Source organism: Nyctereutes procyonoides, unplaced genomic scaffold (genome assembly GCF_905146905.1).
Source record: "Nyctereutes procyonoides isolate TBG_1078 unplaced genomic scaffold, NYPRO_anot_genome, whole genome shotgun sequence".
NCBI lineage: Eukaryota > Metazoa > Chordata > Mammalia > Carnivora > Canidae > Nyctereutes > Nyctereutes procyonoides.
Window position 1 is genome coordinate 4767685 of NW_026575033.1, and position 22166 is coordinate 4789850.

General features: G+C 38.4%; 2 protein-coding genes across 4 annotated transcripts in view; one reads left to right on the plus strand and one right to left on the minus strand.

Moving 5' to 3' along the window:
* The window catches only part of SGCG (sarcoglycan gamma), a 127175-nt gene extending 123995 nt beyond the window's left edge, over positions 1-3180 (plus strand). For all 3 annotated transcript variants that reach the window (XM_055317251.1, XM_055317252.1, XM_055317253.1), the window contains exon 8: positions 2432-3180. In XM_055317251.1, the coding sequence (XP_055173226.1) occupies positions 2432-2605 (174 nt within the window). In that variant the 3' untranslated portion in view covers positions 2606-3180. The remainder of the gene's footprint in view (positions 1-2431) is intronic.
* Positions 3181-7344: 4164 nt separating this feature from the next.
* The window catches only part of SACS (sacsin molecular chaperone), a 78155-nt gene continuing 63333 nt past the window's right edge, over positions 7345-22166 (minus strand). Inside the window, 2 exon segments of the mRNA XM_055317250.1 lie at positions 7345-19223; positions 19226-20248. Coding sequence (XP_055173225.1) covers positions 8695-19223; positions 19226-20248 — 11552 coding nt within the window. The 3' untranslated portion in view covers positions 7345-8694.

Here is a 22166-nt window from a genome sequence, read left to right on the forward strand (position 1 = left end):
GTTGTTGCCTTGAGCACTATGCTTGCTCACATCATATTATGTTTAAATGAAAATTAAATATGAAAAATAAAAGCTTTAAAAGCCAACACAATAAGGATAAAATCTGAAACTTCAGGTCCATAAATAAAAGATCATTGATAAAAACCAAAGTCATAATGAAGCAGTAGAGCACTCACTACTCAGTATTGATTGTTCTAGCACTAGATCAACTCATGAATTTGTATGAGTTCAGGAAAGTTAACAGGCCTCTCCACACCTGGACCTATCTTCTCATTTGTCAAATAGGAAAAATAATATTTGCTTAACTATGTCACAGAGTTATGAGATACCAGTGTGGTGATATAGGTGGTAATATTTGAAATTACATTCACTTACTATTAAAAGGAAGGTGTGATTGAGGCAGCAAATGGAGACAATGAGAGGCAGCTCCTAAGTGTGGACAGGACCCATCCAATGACAGCCTGCTAGTGTAATATAAAAGACATCCAGTGAAGCCCCTTTAAGTTATAACTTAAAATGTTATGATGCCAAGAGCAGATAAATGCCAAAATGGAAGTCAAGAATTCTGGAATCTCATTACTAAATTATAATGTTATTACATACTTAAGATGTATTATTTTGAAAAAATACTAATTTTAATTTTGAAATAATAACCACTTATTTCCACAAATAAGGTATCATTTTTATAGTAGCACACAGCCTGACTCATAATTAAAGTTGATATCCCTTATTACTGGGAGCTAGTTCAAAGTGTGGGGGTGGCTGGTCTCCCACAAGATATATTCCCATAAAGATAAAGGAAGGTGAGCAGGGATGCAGTATGTGGACTGCCAGTGATGACAGTTTGCTAGAAGAGCAGGAAAAAAATAACAACTAGAAAAAAATTCACTGATTAACCATAATAAGGGAGAGCAGAGAAGCCAACAAGGAAAAGCTAACACACATTAGGGAAGACTAGGTAGCCACAAATCCAAAGCATCGGACAATAGCCTAAGTAGGTTCTGTGTTAAAAAAAAAAAAAAATAGATTTCATTTCTTTTACTCTAACTGTGTCCCAGACCACAAGGTAAATAAAGCTCTGCTTCTAATACTGTTCCACCCATGGCTTCACATGGCAGTGGTCAACTTCCCCAGGGGGAGTACAGATGGCAAACATCAGTTTATGAAAAGAGTAGAGTTCGTGGGTGAGAGTATGTAAAATAAAGGAAGAGTCCAACCTTGTTTGTGGGGGGAAAAACATGTGCGCCCATGACATACTTCAATTCCTTCTAACAAGTGGATGCGCCCTTGGTAAGGTTAGGGTATCCAGTGTGACAGTCTTTAGTTCCCCAAAAGATTTCCAAACCCCAATTAAGGGCCATTTGTTTACATTTCAGTTTAATTAAACCATAGGAGGAACAAAAATCCCAATAGCTTCCATTTAACCGTAGTTGGCTCTAGTCCGAGTGTCTACTGCTTTTCCACATCTAAGAGAAGGCAGCTGATTTTCAAATAATATTTTAGAAGTTAGGGAAATGGTAGCTAATGATGAAGTCAATCACCTCTCACAGGAAAAGAAAACCAACTGAAATTCCAACATTCACAGGTAAAAATTATTAAGATGACTTTATTTCTGTGACTTGTACTTTACACTAATGAGGTAGAGGTGATTTAGCATAACGTTAAAGTATATCACAAAATAAATGTGAATCAAAAGAGTTTTTTGCAGGTAATTCTGAAAGGTATTTCTGAGAGTGTAGCATCATAAATGTTCCTAGCTCAACTAGCACAATGGGTTTTTTTTTAAGATTTTATTTTATTTATTCATGAGAGACACACAGAGAGGAGAGAGAGAGAGAGAGAGAGAGAGAGAGAGAGAGAGAGAGAGAGAGAGAGGCAGAGACACAGGCAGAGGCAGAAGCAGGCTCCATGGTGCCTGACATGGGACTGGATCCGATCCTGGGTCTCCAGGATCAGGCCCTGGACTGAAGGCGGCGCTAAACCGCTGAGCCACCCGGGGTTGCCTGAGCACAATGGGTTTAAAAGAAAAAAAAAACTTCAGTTTGGAGAGGAATTATTAAGCCTCTGCCTAGAAATTCTAGAAAACTAGAAATAGGCTTTATTTTTTTTTTAAGATTTCATTTATTTACTCATAAGAGACATAGAGAAAGGCAGAGAGAGAAGGCTCCATGCAGGAAGCCCAATGTGGGACTCGATTCCATGACCCAGGGATCATGACCTAAGCCAAAGGCAGGCGCTCAACCACTGAGCCACCCAGGTGCCCCTAGAAATAAGCTTTAAGAGAATCTGATCATTATGACCTAAGTCAGGCGCCTGTTTCATTTTCTATGCAGAAAAGAAACCAACCTGTCTGGAGCATTTTGAGATAGGAGTTTCACACTACTGTGTTCCTTCCTCTCTACCATTTCATCTCTCCTTTTCTCCCAAACAGCTTGTGCTTGATGCTGAAACTGTGTGTTTACCCAAGTTGGTTCAGGGGACTCAGGGTCCCGCCGGCAGCTCACAGAGACTCTATGAAATTTGTGTGTGTCCAGATGGGAAGCTCTACCTGTCCGTGGCTGGCGTGGGTACCACATGCCATGAACACAGTCACATCTGCCTCTAAACCACCTGCATCTTCCATGGAGCACCTGCCTCATTTCAGTGAGCTTTACATTGCTGACCTCAAGCCTTCACACTGAGCTACTTGACATCCTGGTGAATGGTGCACAGTGGATGGGAAGTAGGAGGTCACACTTTCAAAAGGAACTCAGAAAAATAGGCCAGTGAAGGTGTTCTGATGAAAATACATGATCTCAGAATGGTGTGCACAGACAAAAGCCTATATTAGACACAAAAGCCTAGCAATAGCAAAAAAGGGGGGGGGAGGTATTCCACTAGGTTTATTTTCATCAGAACCATTGTGACTTTTCTTCTTCTTTCTTGTGAATAATCAATCTACAATGAAATACTGAATCGCGTATGGAATGAATTAATGCTGTTCAGCCATGACTAACTTCCCATAAAAAGTAGCATTGATCAATAATACATTGCTCCTCCAAAGGTGTTCCCAGTCAGACCCACAAGTTCTCCCTTTTAATGCAAAGTGTGTCAGGTTTTAGAAGAAATCTTCAGGTTTCTAGAGGACTTGAGTTGATCTGAATTTCAGTGTTGTCAAGGAATAAATTATACAAAAATTAATCATGTTTTCTTTATACATAGTCAATAAGCAATAAAAAACCAACCAACATTTTTCACAAACTTGTTCGTCTTTGCTTCCTTTAATCCCCACGACAGCGCTTTGAGGTAGGTATTATGTTTCCCCCAAGTTATGGGATGATTTTAAAAAGGTTCAGCTAGGACAAGTCAGAAGGTCATACAGTACCTAGTGAAATTAATCTGAAATGTGACCCTCCATGTGAGCAGCTGTTTTCACTTTGAAAAACTCTGGTATGTTGTCTCACTTTATCCAATGCCAGCCTATGTGCTAATTGTGTAAATGGGATTATATTCGTTTGACAAGTAAGGAAACCAGAGTCCAAAAGGGTTTTGTCATCCACCAGGATCAAGCAGCTAGTAGGTGGTGGGACTCATAACCGCCCAGCCTGTGCATTTACCTCTTAACACAGTATAACAGACTGGGTGTTTCTATGAAGCTTAGTACCAATTGTTTATATGTTGTTATGTAAATCAAATAGGACACACTGAACCTATGAAAACAGGCTAGCTTTGTGGAAGCCACTCATTCCGTAAAATGCCAGTTGTCAAAGAGTGATGCGTTTGGCTTGGTTCGGTTTTGTGTTTTACTGGTTATAATTAGAATCACCGAGCAGCACAAGATGTGGTAGGGCCAACAGCATTGCAACTTTCTATTTATAGGGTTTATAACTGTAAACGCAAGTTCAGGTTCTTTTTTTTTTTTTTTTTTTTTTTGCAGTCTCAGAACTGAATGTAGAAAAGTGAACTCTATTTTTTTTAAGATTTTATTTATTCATGAGAGAGACACAGAGAGAGGCAGAGACATAGGCTGAGGGAGCAGCAGGATCCCTGCGGGGTCCCAATGCAGGACTTGATCCCAGGATCCCAGGATCCTGACCTGAGCCGAAGGCAGACACTCAACCCCTGAGCCACCCAGGTGTCCCATGTACACTTTATTTCTAATGCTGTTTGAATAAGATCTTCATTTAAAAGGATAGCCCACTAACAGCAAATCCTGGATTTTCAAATTGCTATGTGCATTAACACTTGGAATTACAGAATAAAAATTAGGCGTGTCCTGAACTCGACCCTAAATATAATGTGCCTAAAGTTTCACAGGGGGTGGGTTTTTTTAGATTATAAATTGGTATTCACCTTTTCTGTTTAAAGTTCTGATTTCTTAATGTCTGCTTTCTTGCTACAACATTCTGTCATAGTAAGTAGTACTGCCTTTGTTTTTTCATTATTTGCTCTCTTGCTCCATGTTTGTGCAAAACAAGTACCTTCAAGTTCAGTTGACACAAGGTCAAGAAAAAGAATCAAGGAGAAATTATGAAGGATAGAAACCTTTAAATAAAAGATGTAAATTACTTTTGCTTTGTTTTTTTGCTCCCTTGCTACTTGGAATCATCATGAAAGAAGTTATTGTGGATAGCTGCATTCTCCAGTGATAAGGAATTCATCCTTGGTTAGAATCAAAACTTTTAGAAAGGCTGTATTCTAAAACCTATTACATAAACCTGTCCTTTTAAACATATTATGCAATGTAATTTAAATTGTTCTTAAAGGTCCAAGGTCCTGACTATGAACGTACCAAATGAACATACCTAATTAGCTATGTACACTAATATTCTTATATTCCAAGTGGTCGTAGACTATTGGGTATTGATATTTGAGCAACCTCAGCCCTTATCTCTTTTTCAACTTCCAAACCAGCTGAGTAGACACAAGTCAGAAAGATGAAGACCAAACTATCAGATTTAATAGTAAAGAAGTCTGATTTGCAGCAAAATGGACTCCCTAAGACCTGAATCATAGGATCATCTCCTGGCTCAGGGAGAACTATGGGCTCCGCACTCCTGTAACTCACCACGTGGAAGAGAGCAGACAGACCGACCAGACCTCTCCTGAAGGCACCCAAATTCACAGTAAAATTCACAAGTGAGCTTGGCATGTTCAGGTCCTTCCCCACCCTTTGCCCCTGCCACCCACCTGGTCAGTCTCCACTGCTTTGGGGGATCAGTGAGGAAGAGCCCAAGCTGTTCTGAAAGGCAGAGCCCCTCACGTGAAGGCTCTTAGGTGGTGCTTATGTAGTTTTTTTGTCCCTTCTTTCCCTGATTCAAGACATCAAATTTACTCATATTCAGCAGTGTGCTGTATTTTAAATTCCACATCAGATTTGCTGTTATTTCAAAGCCAAATAAATTTTTCTATCAGGTGCAAACATGCAGGTGGAACAAGAGGATCTAAGGGCATCACTAAGTAAAAATCCATTTTGCACTGAATATTCAAACAGTGCAAATCCTTTAAACAGTGCAGATCCTTTAAATCCAGGATGCACCTTCACACCCCCAACACCTAACATAAGGCCTGCACACAGTGCCGGGGTGGGGTGGGGGGGCTGTTTACAAATGAATGAATGACACTACTTTAAGCCATTTTTATTCCAACAAGATTAACAGAAAAAGCCTTTGGAAGCCAAACCATGCGGATATCCCGGGGTAGGCTGCACTTCTGCCCTGCCCAAGTGTGTGCAGCCGTGGCAGCCTCCTGCCCTCTGGATTCTGCACCTGTCAGCCCCCACAATCACGGGTCCCTTCCTGGAAAGAGATCTCTCCATGTGTCCATCTGTATGTCTCCTGCTGGTTCTGTTTCTCATAGAACCTCAAATAATACATGGCTAATTAAAATCTATTAATTACTCTTTTCTACCAGCACTGCAAATGCTGTCCTCGAGATCTACAGAACTCGTCAAGTACAGAACATGTCATCTGGCACCAAAGGAAGCGAATCCCCCACACCCGCACATCAGGCCCATGACGTCCTCTCTTTATTAAGCGCTAATGGAACACTTTGCCGATGTTATCCTGCGGCTCTCGGCACTGCCTGGCCTCCAACTCCCCGTTGCTTTTTAAACTATCTGGGCTGCACAGGTTCTCGCTGAGTGTCCTTGTGGAGGCTGAGAACAGTTCTGCCAACCTGTGGGGGGAGGCTTCTGTCCTTTGCTCACCAGGCAGCACAGCACCTGCTCCTGACTGCAGGAAGGCCTGTCCCAAATCCTTGCTAGACTGTGTGCTACTCAGAGCAGCTTCTCCACACATGCGCCAAGTTTCCATTTTCCTTTTAATAAAAGCGGAAAGGGAAAGCATAAAAAAATAAAATACAAAATTAGTTCATGTCAGAAATTCCTTACCCTGAATTTCAAAATCTAGAAAGCTCCAAAAATATGAACATCTTCCAAATACGTCTGCAGCAAACTACTGGTGGTGAGATCTGACCTGAATTTAGGTGAGGTTACATATTAAGCTTAGGTATTCAAGTCAGTGCAAGTATTCACAGGCTTCACTGCAGAAATATTAATGTGTTTAGGAGTGCTACCAACCCTGATGGGAATGTTTGTATTAACTTGCTAAAATCCAAATTCTGAAATACATCTAGATCCAAGGGTTGTATATCAAGGACTGTGAACCTGTATTTTTTTTTTTTTACAAGTATAGAAAACAAAACAAAACAAAACCAACAACTCCAACTAGCTCAACTAGCACAACGGCCAAAGTTTTCTGTATAAAATTTAATATCAAAAAACAAAATATATTCCAAGTGCTGAATCTGCGTTTCAAGGTAGCAAGCACTTCTGAAGATGTCCCAGAAACCTGAAGACCCAGAATTTGGTTAAGCACCAGAACAGAAACTCTAGCCCTGGTCTGCCTAGCTTTGAAAACCTATGTGTCTGGTATAAAGATGAACATCTTCTGTTTAGGGCTCAAGAGTAAATTAGCCCCAGATGTGCAGCCCCATCCTGAGGTAAGGTAAATATCAAGTCAGCCTCTACCTATGGAAGAGCCACAATACCTAATGTACCTGCAGCCAAATACGTCTATATATATGTGTGTACATATATATGCATATCTATATATCTATATATATACTGTACCATATATATCAGCTAATCGTATTCCATAAAAAGGAAAAATAAAAGTATTAACTAAACCAATGAGCACCTAATAAACACAGTATACATCAAGTACTTCATATTCAATCATTAAACAAAGAACATACTAAAATTCCAGTATAGAAATAAAAAATTCTATCCTAAATACTGCCAATAAGTACACACATATTCATACCTCAAAACATTATAAAGGAAGATACTAAGTTTGATTTTCAGGAAATACCAGTTACGATAATTTCGTATGTACATCTGCTTTATTAAAAGTATGGCACTTAATATAACAGCAGAAATAATTACATAGCTTCACATCCAGAAGCAATACAATAATGGAGGCACAAACATTCCTTATTACCATAAAAGTAAAAAAGTTTTAATATGTTCCATAAGCCCTTAATTGCATAAAATATTATATCTAGCATCATTTACAGCCAGCACACTTATATAATAAAACTAATTATCATTACCTTTTTTTTTTTTACATTCTGCAAAAGAACTATGCCGAAATAAGTACAGTATAGGAGGACACTCAAACAGGATGAAAATCAAATGTCAGTTCTGAATCATTCATGGGGAAAATGCAAGCTGATGATTATTCCTCTTTTATAAACTACTGGATATTGTCACAATGGTTTTACACTTTTTAAATGTTTTCAAAGTAAAATCCAAAAAATTCCACTAAGTGCCATGTTGAGAGAAGATATTTTTTTTTAACTGCAGCACCTTTAGACAACAAAAGATTGCATCCCGTTCAATCACGCCATATAAATTATATTTTTGGAAAATATGTACAAACAGAAAGCAAATGTTCTAACAGTTGACAAATGTTTTGGTAAGCAGTTCTTGGACGCAATATCAACATCTGGTGATAAGAACTGCCACCATGTTGAGTTTTCCATACGTTACCTTCATGAAAAAGGAAGCCTGTAAACATAAGGTGTAGAAAACCATTTAAAATAAAGATGTAAAGTGCACTCAGTGCACCCTAAGAAGTACTATCTGCATACTCTTAATCAAGTAATATTCAGGATTAAAATATTGTACCATTTTTTAAATGTACTGAGTATTTAAGATGTAAAATTGCAACAAATTCATAATCAGAGCCAGCTGATAATAATGCATCCAAAAGAGGATCCGATTAAAGAAGTGATCAAAGACTTAATTCCCCTTATTTGTTTAAACCAATGATATGTCCAGTGTTTCATGAGCTCCTTCAAAAACACCATGTTAAAAACAGAAAAGTAACTCCATCCTCATCAGACATACACAGACTCTTATCCAACAAACCGCTAAGCTTTGGTTACATTAAAGTGCAGCTCAGTAATGTGCCATCCTAGCCATTCAAATACACCTAGCAATTCTGCAGTTGCCATCTTCAAAATTGTTCGCTTTTAGATTCAGTTAAGGGATACTGATGTTTAACAACAACTCCAAAGTTCTTCCCAACGATCTGCAATGTGCTTTGCAATTCTTAAATAACTGGCAATGAAGCATAAGGAAGTTCAGCAATTCATATTTGTGCTACAACACAGTCCAGGTCTAGCTCTGCTTTTTTTTTTAAAATACCTTCACACTTTTTGTTGTATAAAATTTTCAAGTTTTATGATGATACAGGCCGTACATTCCATCACCCTCATGGCAACCTCAGAGGTGAACCTGTCATTTGGGATCTGTGGGAAAGGAAGTAAGTCGGGGTATCTTGTTTTTAAACTGTCCACACCATAAGCCTCCAATGTGTGGACATCATTTGTCAATCCTTCAAGTTGTTGACTGTATTCCTCTATTTTTTGTGCAAGTGCAGTTGGCTTTACATCTTTATCGGACTTCCCTCTCACAGCATAGTCAGCGGCGATCAAAGCTAGTTTGGTAGAGAGGTGACACTTAAAGCACACCCACTCATTGGCATTTTTATGAAGGTCATTCCTGGCAGCTGAAAAATTCGCTCTAGCTTGTCTTAACCATCTACGTGCTTCAACTGGATTACCAACTGACTTAAAAGTGGGAGGAACAAAGAACCTTTGAGAGTAGGTCTGTCCAGCTGCAGGTGTGCTTTTTTCTTTATTCTGTTGTTGCCTTTCAGATTTGTGGCTCGTTGCCTCTTGATTCCATGAAGTATAAAATCTTTGAAATGAGTACTTGTCTGACTGAAATCGGGATGCCGAGGTTGAAAATGTCCGCCTCGAGGCTCTGTCTGCATTCTGATCTAGAAAAGCCTGTTTCTCTAGCCTGTTGATTTCATTCTGCAAGTGTTTAAACACTTCATTGGCAATGTCATGATTCTCTGGATTTTTGTCAGGGTGCCATTTCAAATACAACCGCCTAATAATCTTTTTTCTTTCAGATTCTGGAAGTTTCCAAGCTTGCTCCACGACTGATGTGACTTCTTTTAAGATTTCTGGTAAAGAATTCACCTTGAGCTTTTTAGGGGAATGATGTTTTGAAGATGAGGTCTTCTGGCTCTCTCTACCAGAGAAAAGAGGAGGAATGCTTCGTAGACCAGGGGCTAGGAACTCAGTAGGGCTGGTTGGTGTAGAAGGGGCACTATCTCTGCTTTGAGAGCTTTCCTCAGGCCTTGAAAACTTATACAGATCGAGTGAGCTAACTATTTTATATTCACTATACCCAATATCAATCTGATATATCTTTCCCAGAAAACTAGAATTATCAGCATCTTCTCTTTCAACTTCTTGTACAATAATTGCATATGTATAGGTTGGCTGGTATGATCCATAGATATCACCACCTTCAGCATCAACAAGGTACCCAACATACTCTCCTGGGTAAAAAACATTCATTGGATCCATAAGCAGAGTATAATGTATTTCGGCAGGTATTGGGGTGCCAGGCATTGGAAGTTCAAGTTTTGATGGTTCTGAAGAGTCATATTTTACTCCTAAACTATCAAGCTTCTCACTGATCCTGTAAATATCATTGCATCCTAGCATAGCAATTAAATATGAAGTGTCAGAAATCAAATTGTCCGTTGCTGATTTCAGTGTCATTGCCAATGCTAACAAGAAATTAATGTCCTTACTGTCTGAGTGCTGTATGTACAGCAGAATGACTGCATTACCAAATCTCTTCAGAAAAGCAAAAGTTTCACTTCTACTGTGGGGAATAGGATTAAAACCTTTAACTCTTAATGTTGTTTGAAGCTTTTCAAAACAGGACACTTTCAATCCTTCTCTTAGGGCTTTGCAAAGTCTTATGGCTTTTTCTTCATTGGCCAGGAAAGCATTATCATTTTCATGCTTCATAATTCTAATTAGTCCTGTGATGAACTGTTCAGAAGACAAGAGTAACTGCAATCTGCCCTGAAGAGAACACAATGCTCCAAACTGACAAACTTTGGGAGTCTCTTCATCTAACTGCTCTTCAAGTATACTGCTCAGTAAACGAGGTCTAAGTTTTTGAGGAAAGAGCATTATCAATTTAGTATGAAAGCCATGGTCCTTCCCCAAGTAGCACTGGCTAAGGTCAACCAACATCTGCACACCAATATTCCCCTGGATTCTACTTTTGTAATGCGGTGCATCATCAAAAACTAAGATGCTTGACTTTACTAGTCTGCCATCCTGGCTTGGAAGATAAAGTGCAAGGTCTCGTACATTCTCAAGATCACTCCTCACCTTGACTGAATCATTCTGCAGACTCTTAAACAAGCCAGAAACTACTCTCTTAACTGTGCGCATTTCATTAGGATCTAACTGTTTTCCTTCAGAATTTTTGAATATGCGGCTCAAAACTTCAACATACTGCTTTGTTGAAATAATATCTTCAGTACCCAGATGTTTGAACAACTGGTGAAATGTGCCCAGTTCTAAAGGTAGCTTATATAAGTAAGGTTTAAAATCAGATTCATATTCTAGATTTATCACTACCTCCTCAGGCTTCAGGAGTTTCCAACCATCTTCTACCATCACGAAAGCCACCCCACGCAGCTGAAACCGAAACTCCCTTTTTTCTGCACTGAGAAATTCATATATGCTCCTTAAGACCTTTGCTCTGGTTTTTACCATCTCTTCATCCAAAGTGGTTATGTTGCATATGTTTCTGCAGTTATTAATGACCTTATCGAGAGGAGGATCCAGGTTCACATTAAGCATACTTAAAACTTGCTCAAGCTGTTCCTGTGGACCAAGGTCACTACCTTCTTGTTCTCTGATGCTCAAGGGTGTGGCTTTCTCTGGAAGAATAGGGCAGGATGTCCATAAGAGTTGGAGCACATCACACTGCTTGAATTTGGGGTTTACTTGTGCTCCATTGAACTTTATGAGAGGAAGTGTTCCATTGACCTCTTGGTATTGAGGATGAAACCTAATGAATTCAGCAGGGGCCCGCTCAGGACACAAGAATGGTATTAAAGAAAGTTCTTTCAGAAAATTTCCAGATAACAAATCCATTCGTTCTTGGAATATATGATGGAGGAGGATATCAACCGTATTTTGCAATGTTTCCTTAGACCAGTTTTCTGTATTAGCTCTCACACTGATTTCCTTAGCAAACTGTAGCAACTGCTGCTGAGAAAGTATGTATTTCAGGCCGATGTTTCGTAAGAATTCCACCCAGGAGGTCATGAATGTGGCTTGATTTTTGGGCTTTATAAGTTGTTCCAATTTTTTAAAGAAGTCCTTAGGAATAAACAGCTTTTCAGGAAGCATAACTTCAAAAACTCTAACCGTTCTATCATAGAAATGTTTTGCTTGCTTTAGTCGACTGTTGGCATCATGGATTATCAGTAAACTTTCCAGTTTTTCAAAAAGTTGTTCCTTGATTTCTGACAATTCCTCAATGCTTGATAATCTATTCTTAAGATAGATTAAATGCTCTAATTTTGCATCATAAGAGAGATTTTCAATTTTTGGTAAAAGGTGTTTCAAATATACCTCAAGATCATCTACAGGTACACAGCCAAGCACCTCATATAGTTCTTTTAGGTGTATTTTTTCTTCAAGAAATGCAGACGACGACAATTGTGTCCATTTTTCCACTTCAGCTGAAGGGATACTTTTTGTGAGCACATAGCACGTTCCAAATCTTGCAATGCTCATGTAGCGACCACTGATGGATTTGTAGCATGGAAGTGATTTCAGAATTTTTATGTCATCTTGAGACATCAAGTGACTCAAATTGCAGTTGAAATACATCAAAAGTGCTTCAAAGTCATTTTCTACTAATTTTTCAGTCCTAAATGTTGAAGTTTGAACCATATAATGTACAGCCTTTAAAATGCTTGTGGGGCTTTCTATGTTTGCCGTGTGACATGACAACAGAGGAACAAATGCACTGTCTTTGGAGCAGATTTTGTTCAATGCAAGTTGAATGCAGCCAGCTTTCATTAGAGCATGAAAAACTTTATCACTCTGGGCATTTGGAAAAACTGCAATGTGCATGAGACTCAAAGGAAGCAGAACATCACCTTCAGGAACTACAAGCTGATTGGCTGAAACGGTAAACTTTGTTCCTGGAAGCAATGCCCAGTCCTTGAGGGTTTCAACGACAATGTCAAATGTTGGTTGTGTTTCCTCCTGATCTTCTTTCACATTTACAGACTCGCTAATAAAATGCCATGCATTCTTAAGCCAAGACTCACTTGCAAAATTGTCCTTCCACTTTGTACAATTTTTGGTCTTGTATTCACGAGGCAACACAGAGGATAACAAATCAGCAAAGCTAGAAATGTCAAACACTTTTGCAACCTTACAGTTCAATAAAATATTACTGTATTTCAAATATAATGTATTCATGAACAAGTCTTTGCGAGATGGAATCAATTCATGGTATGTTGTCAGAAACTTGGGTCGTTTTGCATCAAATGTCTGCAAAACGCTGTCCAGCGTAATGAGAAGGGGCAGTCCTTCCACTTCAATTTCATTTTCTTCTGCATCCTTAAAACAATAATCCACTAGAAGTTTTAAACTATGAAAAAGCTTTAGGTTAGTCTGCTGGAGACGGCAAGGCAGCTTCCCAATATGGCAGTTAGTGTCAGGAGATGAAAATGTCATTAAAAAGGACCTAACATCAGCAGGAGTGACATAACTGACAGGAATATCTGCATCTATAAGACAGTGGTATAGATTTGCAGTTTCATCACAGTTATAGACCAAGTTGAAACCAATTTCTAAAAGCAAATGTTTCAGTCTGTAGACATTCTCTGCTACTGTCTTGCGGGTTGTAATGTTATAGTCTGCATTTTTAAGGTGCTGTAATTCATCCTGCAGTAAGTTGTCAAAAAACGGTCTGGTTTTATTGGAAGTAGACATATTAATCCAAGTAATTATAACTGCAGAGTGTAAATCAGAGCCGTCAATATTGGGAGCCCGTACAACAGGCAGAAGACGTTTCATGTCTTCATGAATGCAACTGTAAAGGGCTTTCACCAGACAATATAAATCTGGTTGTAGGTCAAGCCTGTTAACCGGGAAAAATGATAAAAACTTCTTTAAAGTATCTTTTACAACATGAATAGGCGTGTTCTGTAAAACTGATAATGTTGGGTCAGAACCAGGGAAATAGCGCTTTTTCAGCTGGATTAGTAATTCAACATATGCAGGCGCTATTAATGCTGTCATTAAACTGTTATTCCAGTCACTGCGAACACCAACTCCATTATCATCCCTCCACAGATTTCTTCTGGCTGAATCTAGAGCAAAGTGGCCATTCACATGAAATGGTAATCCCGTCTCTAAAGAGAGGGGCAAGAAACAGAAGGCCCTGTGGGGCTTCTTATAGTTGTGAGTAATGCAAGCAGCTACTCCCCCACGTGGAAACAGAGTGATATCTTGATTCTTGTGAGCCGATATAACACTCTTAGACACTTTTTCCATACTTGAAAAACCTGACCTATTACAGATTAGCCATGTTGTAAGATTTCCTTCGGAGTCTTCTGTATCCATAGTATAGGTTATCTGTTGAACTGGTATGTCTTTGAGCTGTCTCTTTTTAGTAACACTATCGATTACAGATGCATGAAACTGCTTCCTTTTCAATCTGTCCCCATCTGTGATTTTGCCCTTTACAGAATACAGCACATTCAGAGCTCCAGTCCCTTTATCTATTTCACAAATAGAAATCTTTTCCATGTGATTAAGAAACATTAAAAGTTCTGCCCCATCTGACCGCAATTTGTCCAAAAGATTCTGGACCATTCTGTCTGATGATGGAACTGAAGAAATTTCTGAAACTTTTGCCATTTCCGCATTACGAAGAGGAAATCTAAACATTGTACAATTGTCCAATTTAAAGTGGGTTCCCAAATAAAGATCCAGAACATCTGAGAACTGTGTCCTAAAATCTGCATCCAAATCTCTAAACATGCGTCCAGGACTAACAGATGTGGCTCCTGGTGCATATCTGGCATGAGGATCAAAAATACATAAGATGTCATTGCCAGAAATAAAAGAAGGGCAGTCTGTAATATGATACACAGAATTGAATCCTATTCCATACTGTCCAGTTTTACAAGGATTTCCTTCTTTGGTGCCTTTTCCAAGATTCTGAATTCCTCTGACATCATCTTCTGTAAAAGGTTGGTTATTGTACACACAAAGTGCTGGCCCTTGCAGTGGAGCCCACTTATCATCAAATATTCTATCAACTGGATGCTGTCTAGGATCAAACACAAAACAGATTTCTGTGGCCTTTGCATCATCAGCATTTTGAAGAAGCTCCTTCAACATTTCCTTTTCTGAAGGATAGGCATTAAGGATACTCTTAATTCTGCTGGTCAATTTTTCTTTCTGCCCAAATTCCGTGCCAAGTGTTGTAAAACAGATGTTGGATGCATACCTCTCTAAGGCTTTATGTCGCTTTGGGACTGCTCCTAGTTTTACAGCTACTTCCCTGGGTATATCAGCATGACAGTATTTTACAGTGGTGTCCTTTACTTTAATCCAGGGGCAGTCATTGTAGCATAAAGATTTAGCAGGGAGAAGCTTGAGATTAGTATCTGGCAGTAATATTTTGCCATAATTTTTCTCACAAAATTCTTGTTTCTTTTCTCTAATAAGACTCCATATTCCCTCACTAATTATTCGCCGGCAAAGCTGGAAATTCTCTTCTGTTATTTGCTTTGTTCCTTTCTCTTGATCAATAGATTCCAAAACAAGAGCAAAATCTTCAACAGTAAATGACTGCCTCACACCCACACTTTCAAAAAGTTCACGAAAATTATTTTTGTACTTATTAGGCAGCTGATAAAGGTATGGTGCTGCTTCAAAATTCAAATGAAAAGAAACTTTTTCTGAGTCAACATACGCATTCTCAACTAGAATGAAGCTAAAGGGTTTTAATTTTTCAATAATCGATATCTTAATGATTTCATTTTGCATCATTGCGTCATGAAGGTATTTGTAGCAAGCATTGGTGATGTTCTCCTGGTACAATGTAACCCCATCATCAACTGATTTTGCAACTTCTTTCAATTGGTTCACAACCAGATCAACTGTTGGCTTCTTTAGTAATCCCAAAAACTCCTTCACAGCCAATGACACTGAACCACATCCTCTGAAGGAATGTGAGTTTTCATTTAGAATTGGTTGCAAGAGACAAACTATATCCTGATGCTCGGCTGTATAAAGGTCAATTGCTGCAAACATGGTTTCAGGCTTAAAACTGTTACCTTTCCAGTCCAAAGAAAATCCTGCCGGCTTTGTGAGAAATGGAAGGAAGGGGATTGTTTGATATCTTGCAGCAAAATCCTTTGCTCTAGGATCCCTTATTTTTAGTTTTTCATCAATGAGGCTTAATAGGATACTACTTCTTAGACAAGCAGCAGCATGATCACTTTTATTAATTTCAGCCACGGACTGTGCCCGTTCCAGCATGTCATCCCATAAAATGTCATCTTTTGCCATACCTAACTGAACCAGCTTAATCAAAATAATAGGATTAAGATAATCCTGAGTAGAACCATAAGGAAACCGCCCATCTTTAATATCAAATAACTTTGCAACTCGTCCTTCAGGGTGTATTAATCTTGATGGTAAAACCAAAGGATGCCCCTCCAAAGAGCAAGGAATACATGGTGTAAGACGGAGAATTCCTGAGAACTCATCAATTTTTTCATTTAGAACAAAATTCATTAAAGGATCTCTGAGCTCTGCTTCGATTTCTTGAATATTTGGGAAAAACACTTCAGAGAAAAATTGCTTCTCTGAAAATGTATTTTCAAGCAGTATCTGTTTACAGCCAGCTTCTTCAAATCCTGATTTTACTGAAGAAGGAAGTTCAACAGCACAAAGGTTTTTTGACCCGGTCTTCTTGAGGTATTTCAAAAATATCTTGAAGGCTGCTGGACCAACATCTTTTCTTTTAAGTATTGAGTCATCTAGAAATCTCACATTCTTCATGGAAACCCACATGGATCCATCAGAGAAGACTCTGGTCAATTCTTTCCCTTTTCCATGAGCTATATCTTCATAAAATCCTTGGCAAATTACAGAAAAATCATCATGGACTAATTCAGGATCAGGCCACACTGAGTAGTAAGTATAGTCCATTAGCTCCCCATTTGTGGCCAGGTCACGGAGGACACTGAGGGCCTCCAAGTAAGCTTTCACAATAACGTGCCTCATGAAGGTGGTATTCCATCGTCCTTTTGTGTCCGTCTTCCAGATTTCTTTTCTATTTGAAGTAACAGCAAAACACCCATTGATGTGAACTGGCAATCCTGTTTTTATTCGTAAGGGTAAATAGCAAAATACTTCTCCCACATGTGGTTTTACAGCCCACTTCTGATCCTGGATTTCAGACAGCAGAACTCCCACTGCCCCACAAGGAACCAGCCCTAGTCTTCGTCCATTTTCATTCAGGGAAAACTTCAGAGCCTCTCCTGTATCCATGCAGGTACATATAAGCCATGTGGTACACTCTACTGTTTTTTGTGGCAACTCATCTGATGGCTTTTTCGATTGGCCAGACTTAGCCATTTCAAAGAGGGCAGTTAGGTCATCCTCTGGACCTCTGAAAAGTGGTGACTGTAAATCAGCAATCCTTCTGAACACATGGTGAAATTCTTCAACGGTGATCTGAAGAATGCAAGATGACTTTGGCGCATCCGCAGGAAGCTTTTTATTACTACTGCTGCAAGTCTTCATGAGCCTAGCAGCTTCTTTTAAAACACTTAAGACAGGAGCACTCAATGCTTTGGAAGGACAGGGTTTTTTTTTAATTATTACTGTATCTTGTGCCAAGCTGGGGTTGGTTTCCTCAATTTTCAAGTACTTCAAATACATTGAGGTCACACTCTGAGTGAAAATGATAAGCCTGTGTCCACAGAGACTAAATTCATCCACAAGAGAGTAAATATCTGCTGTATTATAGCAGGTACTACTAACTTCACTCACTTTCGCTTCCTGTTGCGTTCTAAAGGACAGTCGGAAAAGAGTTCCACTGTAGCTGTAAGGTGCTTCTACAGTCAAAGGTAACTGACAGCCAAAAACATCTATGAATGGTTTGAACTGATTAGGAAATTTCCTGAGTCTTTTTTGTTGTTTACTCCAGTTAATTTTGATCCCAGGATTAGATTTGTCTTTAATGTGTTTACTAATATGGTTTATGTTTGGATCGAACATTATCATGAATTCTCGACTCATAATGATGGGAATGTCAGTGATATGGTACACAGAATTAAATCCAAGACCAAATTTTCCAACTTTGTCAACCTCTTCCCTCTTTAAAGATTCTCCTAACCTGGTGATGTTCACAAAATCTGAATCTGAGAACTGAGAATTATTGAATGACCACAGAGCAGGTCCGTGGCAAGCTGCCATGCCTGGGTCCAGCAGATTCTCTCGAATGTCCATATTTCTTCGCATATCAATCATGAAACTGCATTCGGTTGCATTTGCATCATCAGCGTTTTGAAGTAGCTCTTTGAAAATATCTGACACTGAAGGATATTCTTCCAGAATATTTTTAATTCTTACAGTAAGTGGTTCCCTCTGACCTGACTGCTCAAATCCCATGTTTTCAGGATTGATCAGTCTTGTGCTAAGGCATGGAACTTTCAGCCATTCTGCGGTTTTCATGGGTATGTCCTCGTGCACCAGAATGATTGGTTCCACTGAATCTTCCAGTAAGTCATTGAGGTCATCAACTTTGATGTCACAGTAACAGCACTCATGTATTGGCTTCATGATAAGTTTGGAAGGATTTTTGCTATGATGTATAGGAACGGGCGTGTTGGGGCTTGCTGGAATCTGATTGCTGTATAGCCATCTGATGATATTCAACATAAGATGAAGATTTTGTTTGCTTTCTTGATCACTGAGATCTTGGTCACTTTTGAGATACACCTTCTGAATGACCATGGAAATATGATCTGATGTCAACTCCTCTATTGAACCACAGACCTTAAACAGTTGGTGGAATTTTGCCATGGTTTTAGGGACACTATGCAAATATGGCTGAAGGTCAAGATCATGAAATGGTTTTATCACAGCTTGGGCAAGGGGACAAAATTTTTTACCAGTCCAAACCCATGGAAATTTTAAGGCTCTGAAAGCATCCTTTCCTTCATTCAAATGATCATGCATGAATCCATAAATTTCAAGCAAAATATGCTGAAATTGATAGTAGTCTTCATCACTAAAGGTTTTTGAAGTATACCAATCAACAACAATTTTAAAGTGTTTTAAGACAGCACTAATGCTAGGTTTGGTGAAGATCCCTAAAGCCTTCTCCAAGTTAATATGAACACTCTCAACAAGAGGAAGTGACGAGCCGACCAGAATTGCATGGGCTCCGTCACACATATCTGGTGGCGCACAAAGGTTACAGACGTCTCCCTTCCAGACTAAAGAGCCTGGATAGTTTGGTGGCCTTTCCTTGCAAGCTGGAACCCATTTTATTTTCTTCAGAGTCATCTTTCCTTCAGTCGACTGCAACAGCATATGATTCTTGTTTAAAACCATTAAGAGTGTTTTGGCTTTCTTTAGAAGAATGTCCTGGTTTGGGCAAGAACTGACCTGTAAGTCTTCAATTTTTTTTGCTACTTGCACAACATCATTCTCTTTGAGACTGGCTTCGTTTTTTAAACCAATCTGTCTTAAAGAGTGAAGAATATCTGGTGAGGTAAAAACTGAAGGGGGAAACAAGTTTCCTCTTCACTGTAAAAAAGGTCCTTTAATACTTCTATATCAGGATCAAAAAGTTCACCAGCTGACACCATCTGTTCCTGTGATATCTGAATGAATTTTAATGGCATTAACCAGTCCAGCACATTTGGATTCTCATTTTTAAGAGAGGACAGATTCTCAAGGATCCATAACATAAGGTGTGTTACCTCATCATGTGAATAGAATGCATTTTCAATATCTCTTAAAATGAGCTTTATGCAATGAGTGGTCTTTAACTTCTCTATTTTCAACATGTTTGCCAAGCGAATAGTAGCTTCATCACTACTATCTATTACTGAAATAGAGAGTCGCAGATCTGGAGCAAGTTTGGCAGTATGGTGCAAGACCTTACAACCTTTTAGTTTCGTGTAAGAGGAAATGCCCTGATCAGATAAATGGTTAATTCGCTTGAATATTGGCAATTCCTGAATTATTCTTTTCTCCTTTTCACTGCTATCAGTTAAACTAGCTAAAAACTTCCTCAGGGCATCTTTGTGTGTGGGAAGTAGCGAAGCTATCTGATTGCACAATTTCTGCAGTGGCATCTTCTCCATTATCTGCAGAACAGCACTTGGTAATGGTGAATGAATGTATTTTTTAATAAGTGGATGCTGTATGGAGGCATCTAATTTTTTAAGGACAATTCCTCCAAGCTTTTGTACAATGTCTGCTAAAAATTCAGGAAGCTGTGCTTCAGATTCATCATCTAAAACGACTAATGATGGAATCCTGAGTCTAATGAGCTCCACACACGTCTGACCTTCTAGTGTAGTTCTGGGGATAAGTGGCATCTCATCAAATAAAGTCAAATCCTCTGAAAAATGTATATAGAGATTCTTCCAAACCATCTTAAGCCATGAAACAGATGGGTGATTTTTGTCTTCATCAAATGGGTACCACTGAACAATCAACTCTCTGCCAGGCCAGAATGTATTCATTACTTCTTTGATAAGACGTGCAAATCGTTCTGGATTTAGAAGCTGCAGCTGAGTACATGGTCTTCCTGTAAATCATATACAGAAATGTTATAAATACATATAACTGTACTGTAACTTAGCTTTCTATTCTTGCAGATTAAGTAGTACTACCAAACCATTTTTAGAAGGTTTAAGTACACTGTAAAAATGAAAACATTCACCATACCTTGGCTAAGTAATTTTTAAGTAACGACAGAGAATCTACATATTCATCTATATTTATAATGACCTATGGGAGAAATAATTCTCTTTGGAAAGAGCTTATTTTAAATAAATATATAAAATGCATTTACGTTTATTTTAAAAATTATCCTCTGATATTCTACAAATGGCATCAACATGGGAAGGAATTTTTAGTGGCCATTTGTCCACAAATAAAAAAGCACCAAAGAAAATGTGGATAAAGCTTAAATAAGTGCCATTCTATTTAAGGGTAAGGAATGCATCAACAAAACCCAATATGAACTTCCTTTCTTCGTATTTCCAGGATGGAAACATAGCGACATAGGATGAAGAGAGGAGCATAAGACTAGAGTCCCAATCTCTGATGACCAAAACTCTCTGAAGCTGAGGCAGCAAGGAAACTTACCAACTTTCACCCACTAACAAGATATGTAAGGTAAGCGTCACTTAATCTTTGTGGGGCCTGAATTCTCTGGAAAAAGGATGGGGAATGAAGTCCCAAAACTGTTCCATTTACATGCCCAAGTATGGACCATATTCACAACTTTTCCAAAGTAGCTTTTACCTAGCTCCTTATTCCTTATTTATTAACATGTGCTCTTCAGAGCCCTGGGATTTTGCAGAAATGCCTCAGAGACAAGGAATGGGAGCACCTGGGCACTTCTGAGAAGGCAGGGCTTGTCCCACCAAGCCGCTCCACTTCTAGATGTTTTATAAATGAGGAGACTAGAAGATTTTGTCTAGGGAAAAAGATTTTTGCTAACTTTTAACTACTGCTACAAAAAATAATATTATTTCTAAGTGCCATTTGTGTTTCAAAGTATTTTAAAAATACCAATAGGAAAAGATTCTTCAATGACACCATATACCAATAGGTATGTGTTAGTCTATATAGAGAAATAAAAAGCATCTCAAATTCAATAACATTGGATTCAATCTTATTGAATTTGAAGAAAACTAACAATTTCTTTCCTATGTACACAGAATTTCTAGACTCTTAAAAGACTAATTTAAAAAATATATAAAAGAAGGCACACTTCAAGCTCCTTGAAACTTTTGCACATCACTATTTTTTAAACAAGAAAGGACACCCTTATTCCATAGTCTTATGCATCAGAAAGATGACTTTACCTTCTACCAAGAAAATTGATCTTTCATGCTACAATAATACATTTTTAAATTACTGCTACAGAAACTTAAGGGCAAAATTTTACAACTTTTGAAAGATGTCAATACCCAAATTCTGAATATCTTAAGTTTCTACGTGTGTGGTTTAGGGTAAATCAAGTAGTAACATTTAAGAAATCGTAAAATCTTGTCGGTAGTCTAACTAGTATAGTCTCTTTGACCTAGGAGTTCCATTAAAATATAATTTATTATAATTAAGTTTTAACAATGTTCCATAAAAATGTTTATTGAATTGGAATTAATAGAATATCTAAATCATAAGTAAGGCAAGGGTATTATACCAAAGAGACAAAATAGAGTTAGAAATTAAAAATCTGAACACTCTGAAAACAAAAATAAAAACATTAAATGTGCACCACACTGTTCTCTATGTTAATAATTGCCACATGACGTGCATTTTGTAGATAATCCTGTCTAGTATCCTAAAAAACATATACCCACCTTCAGGAAAATTATCTAATATTAATGTATAAATAAAATGCCAAGAAAACAAGAAAACACCCACACCACATATAACATGCAACTAATACACTAGTCATGCTCAACTGAAAAAACATAAGAGAAAATAAAGGA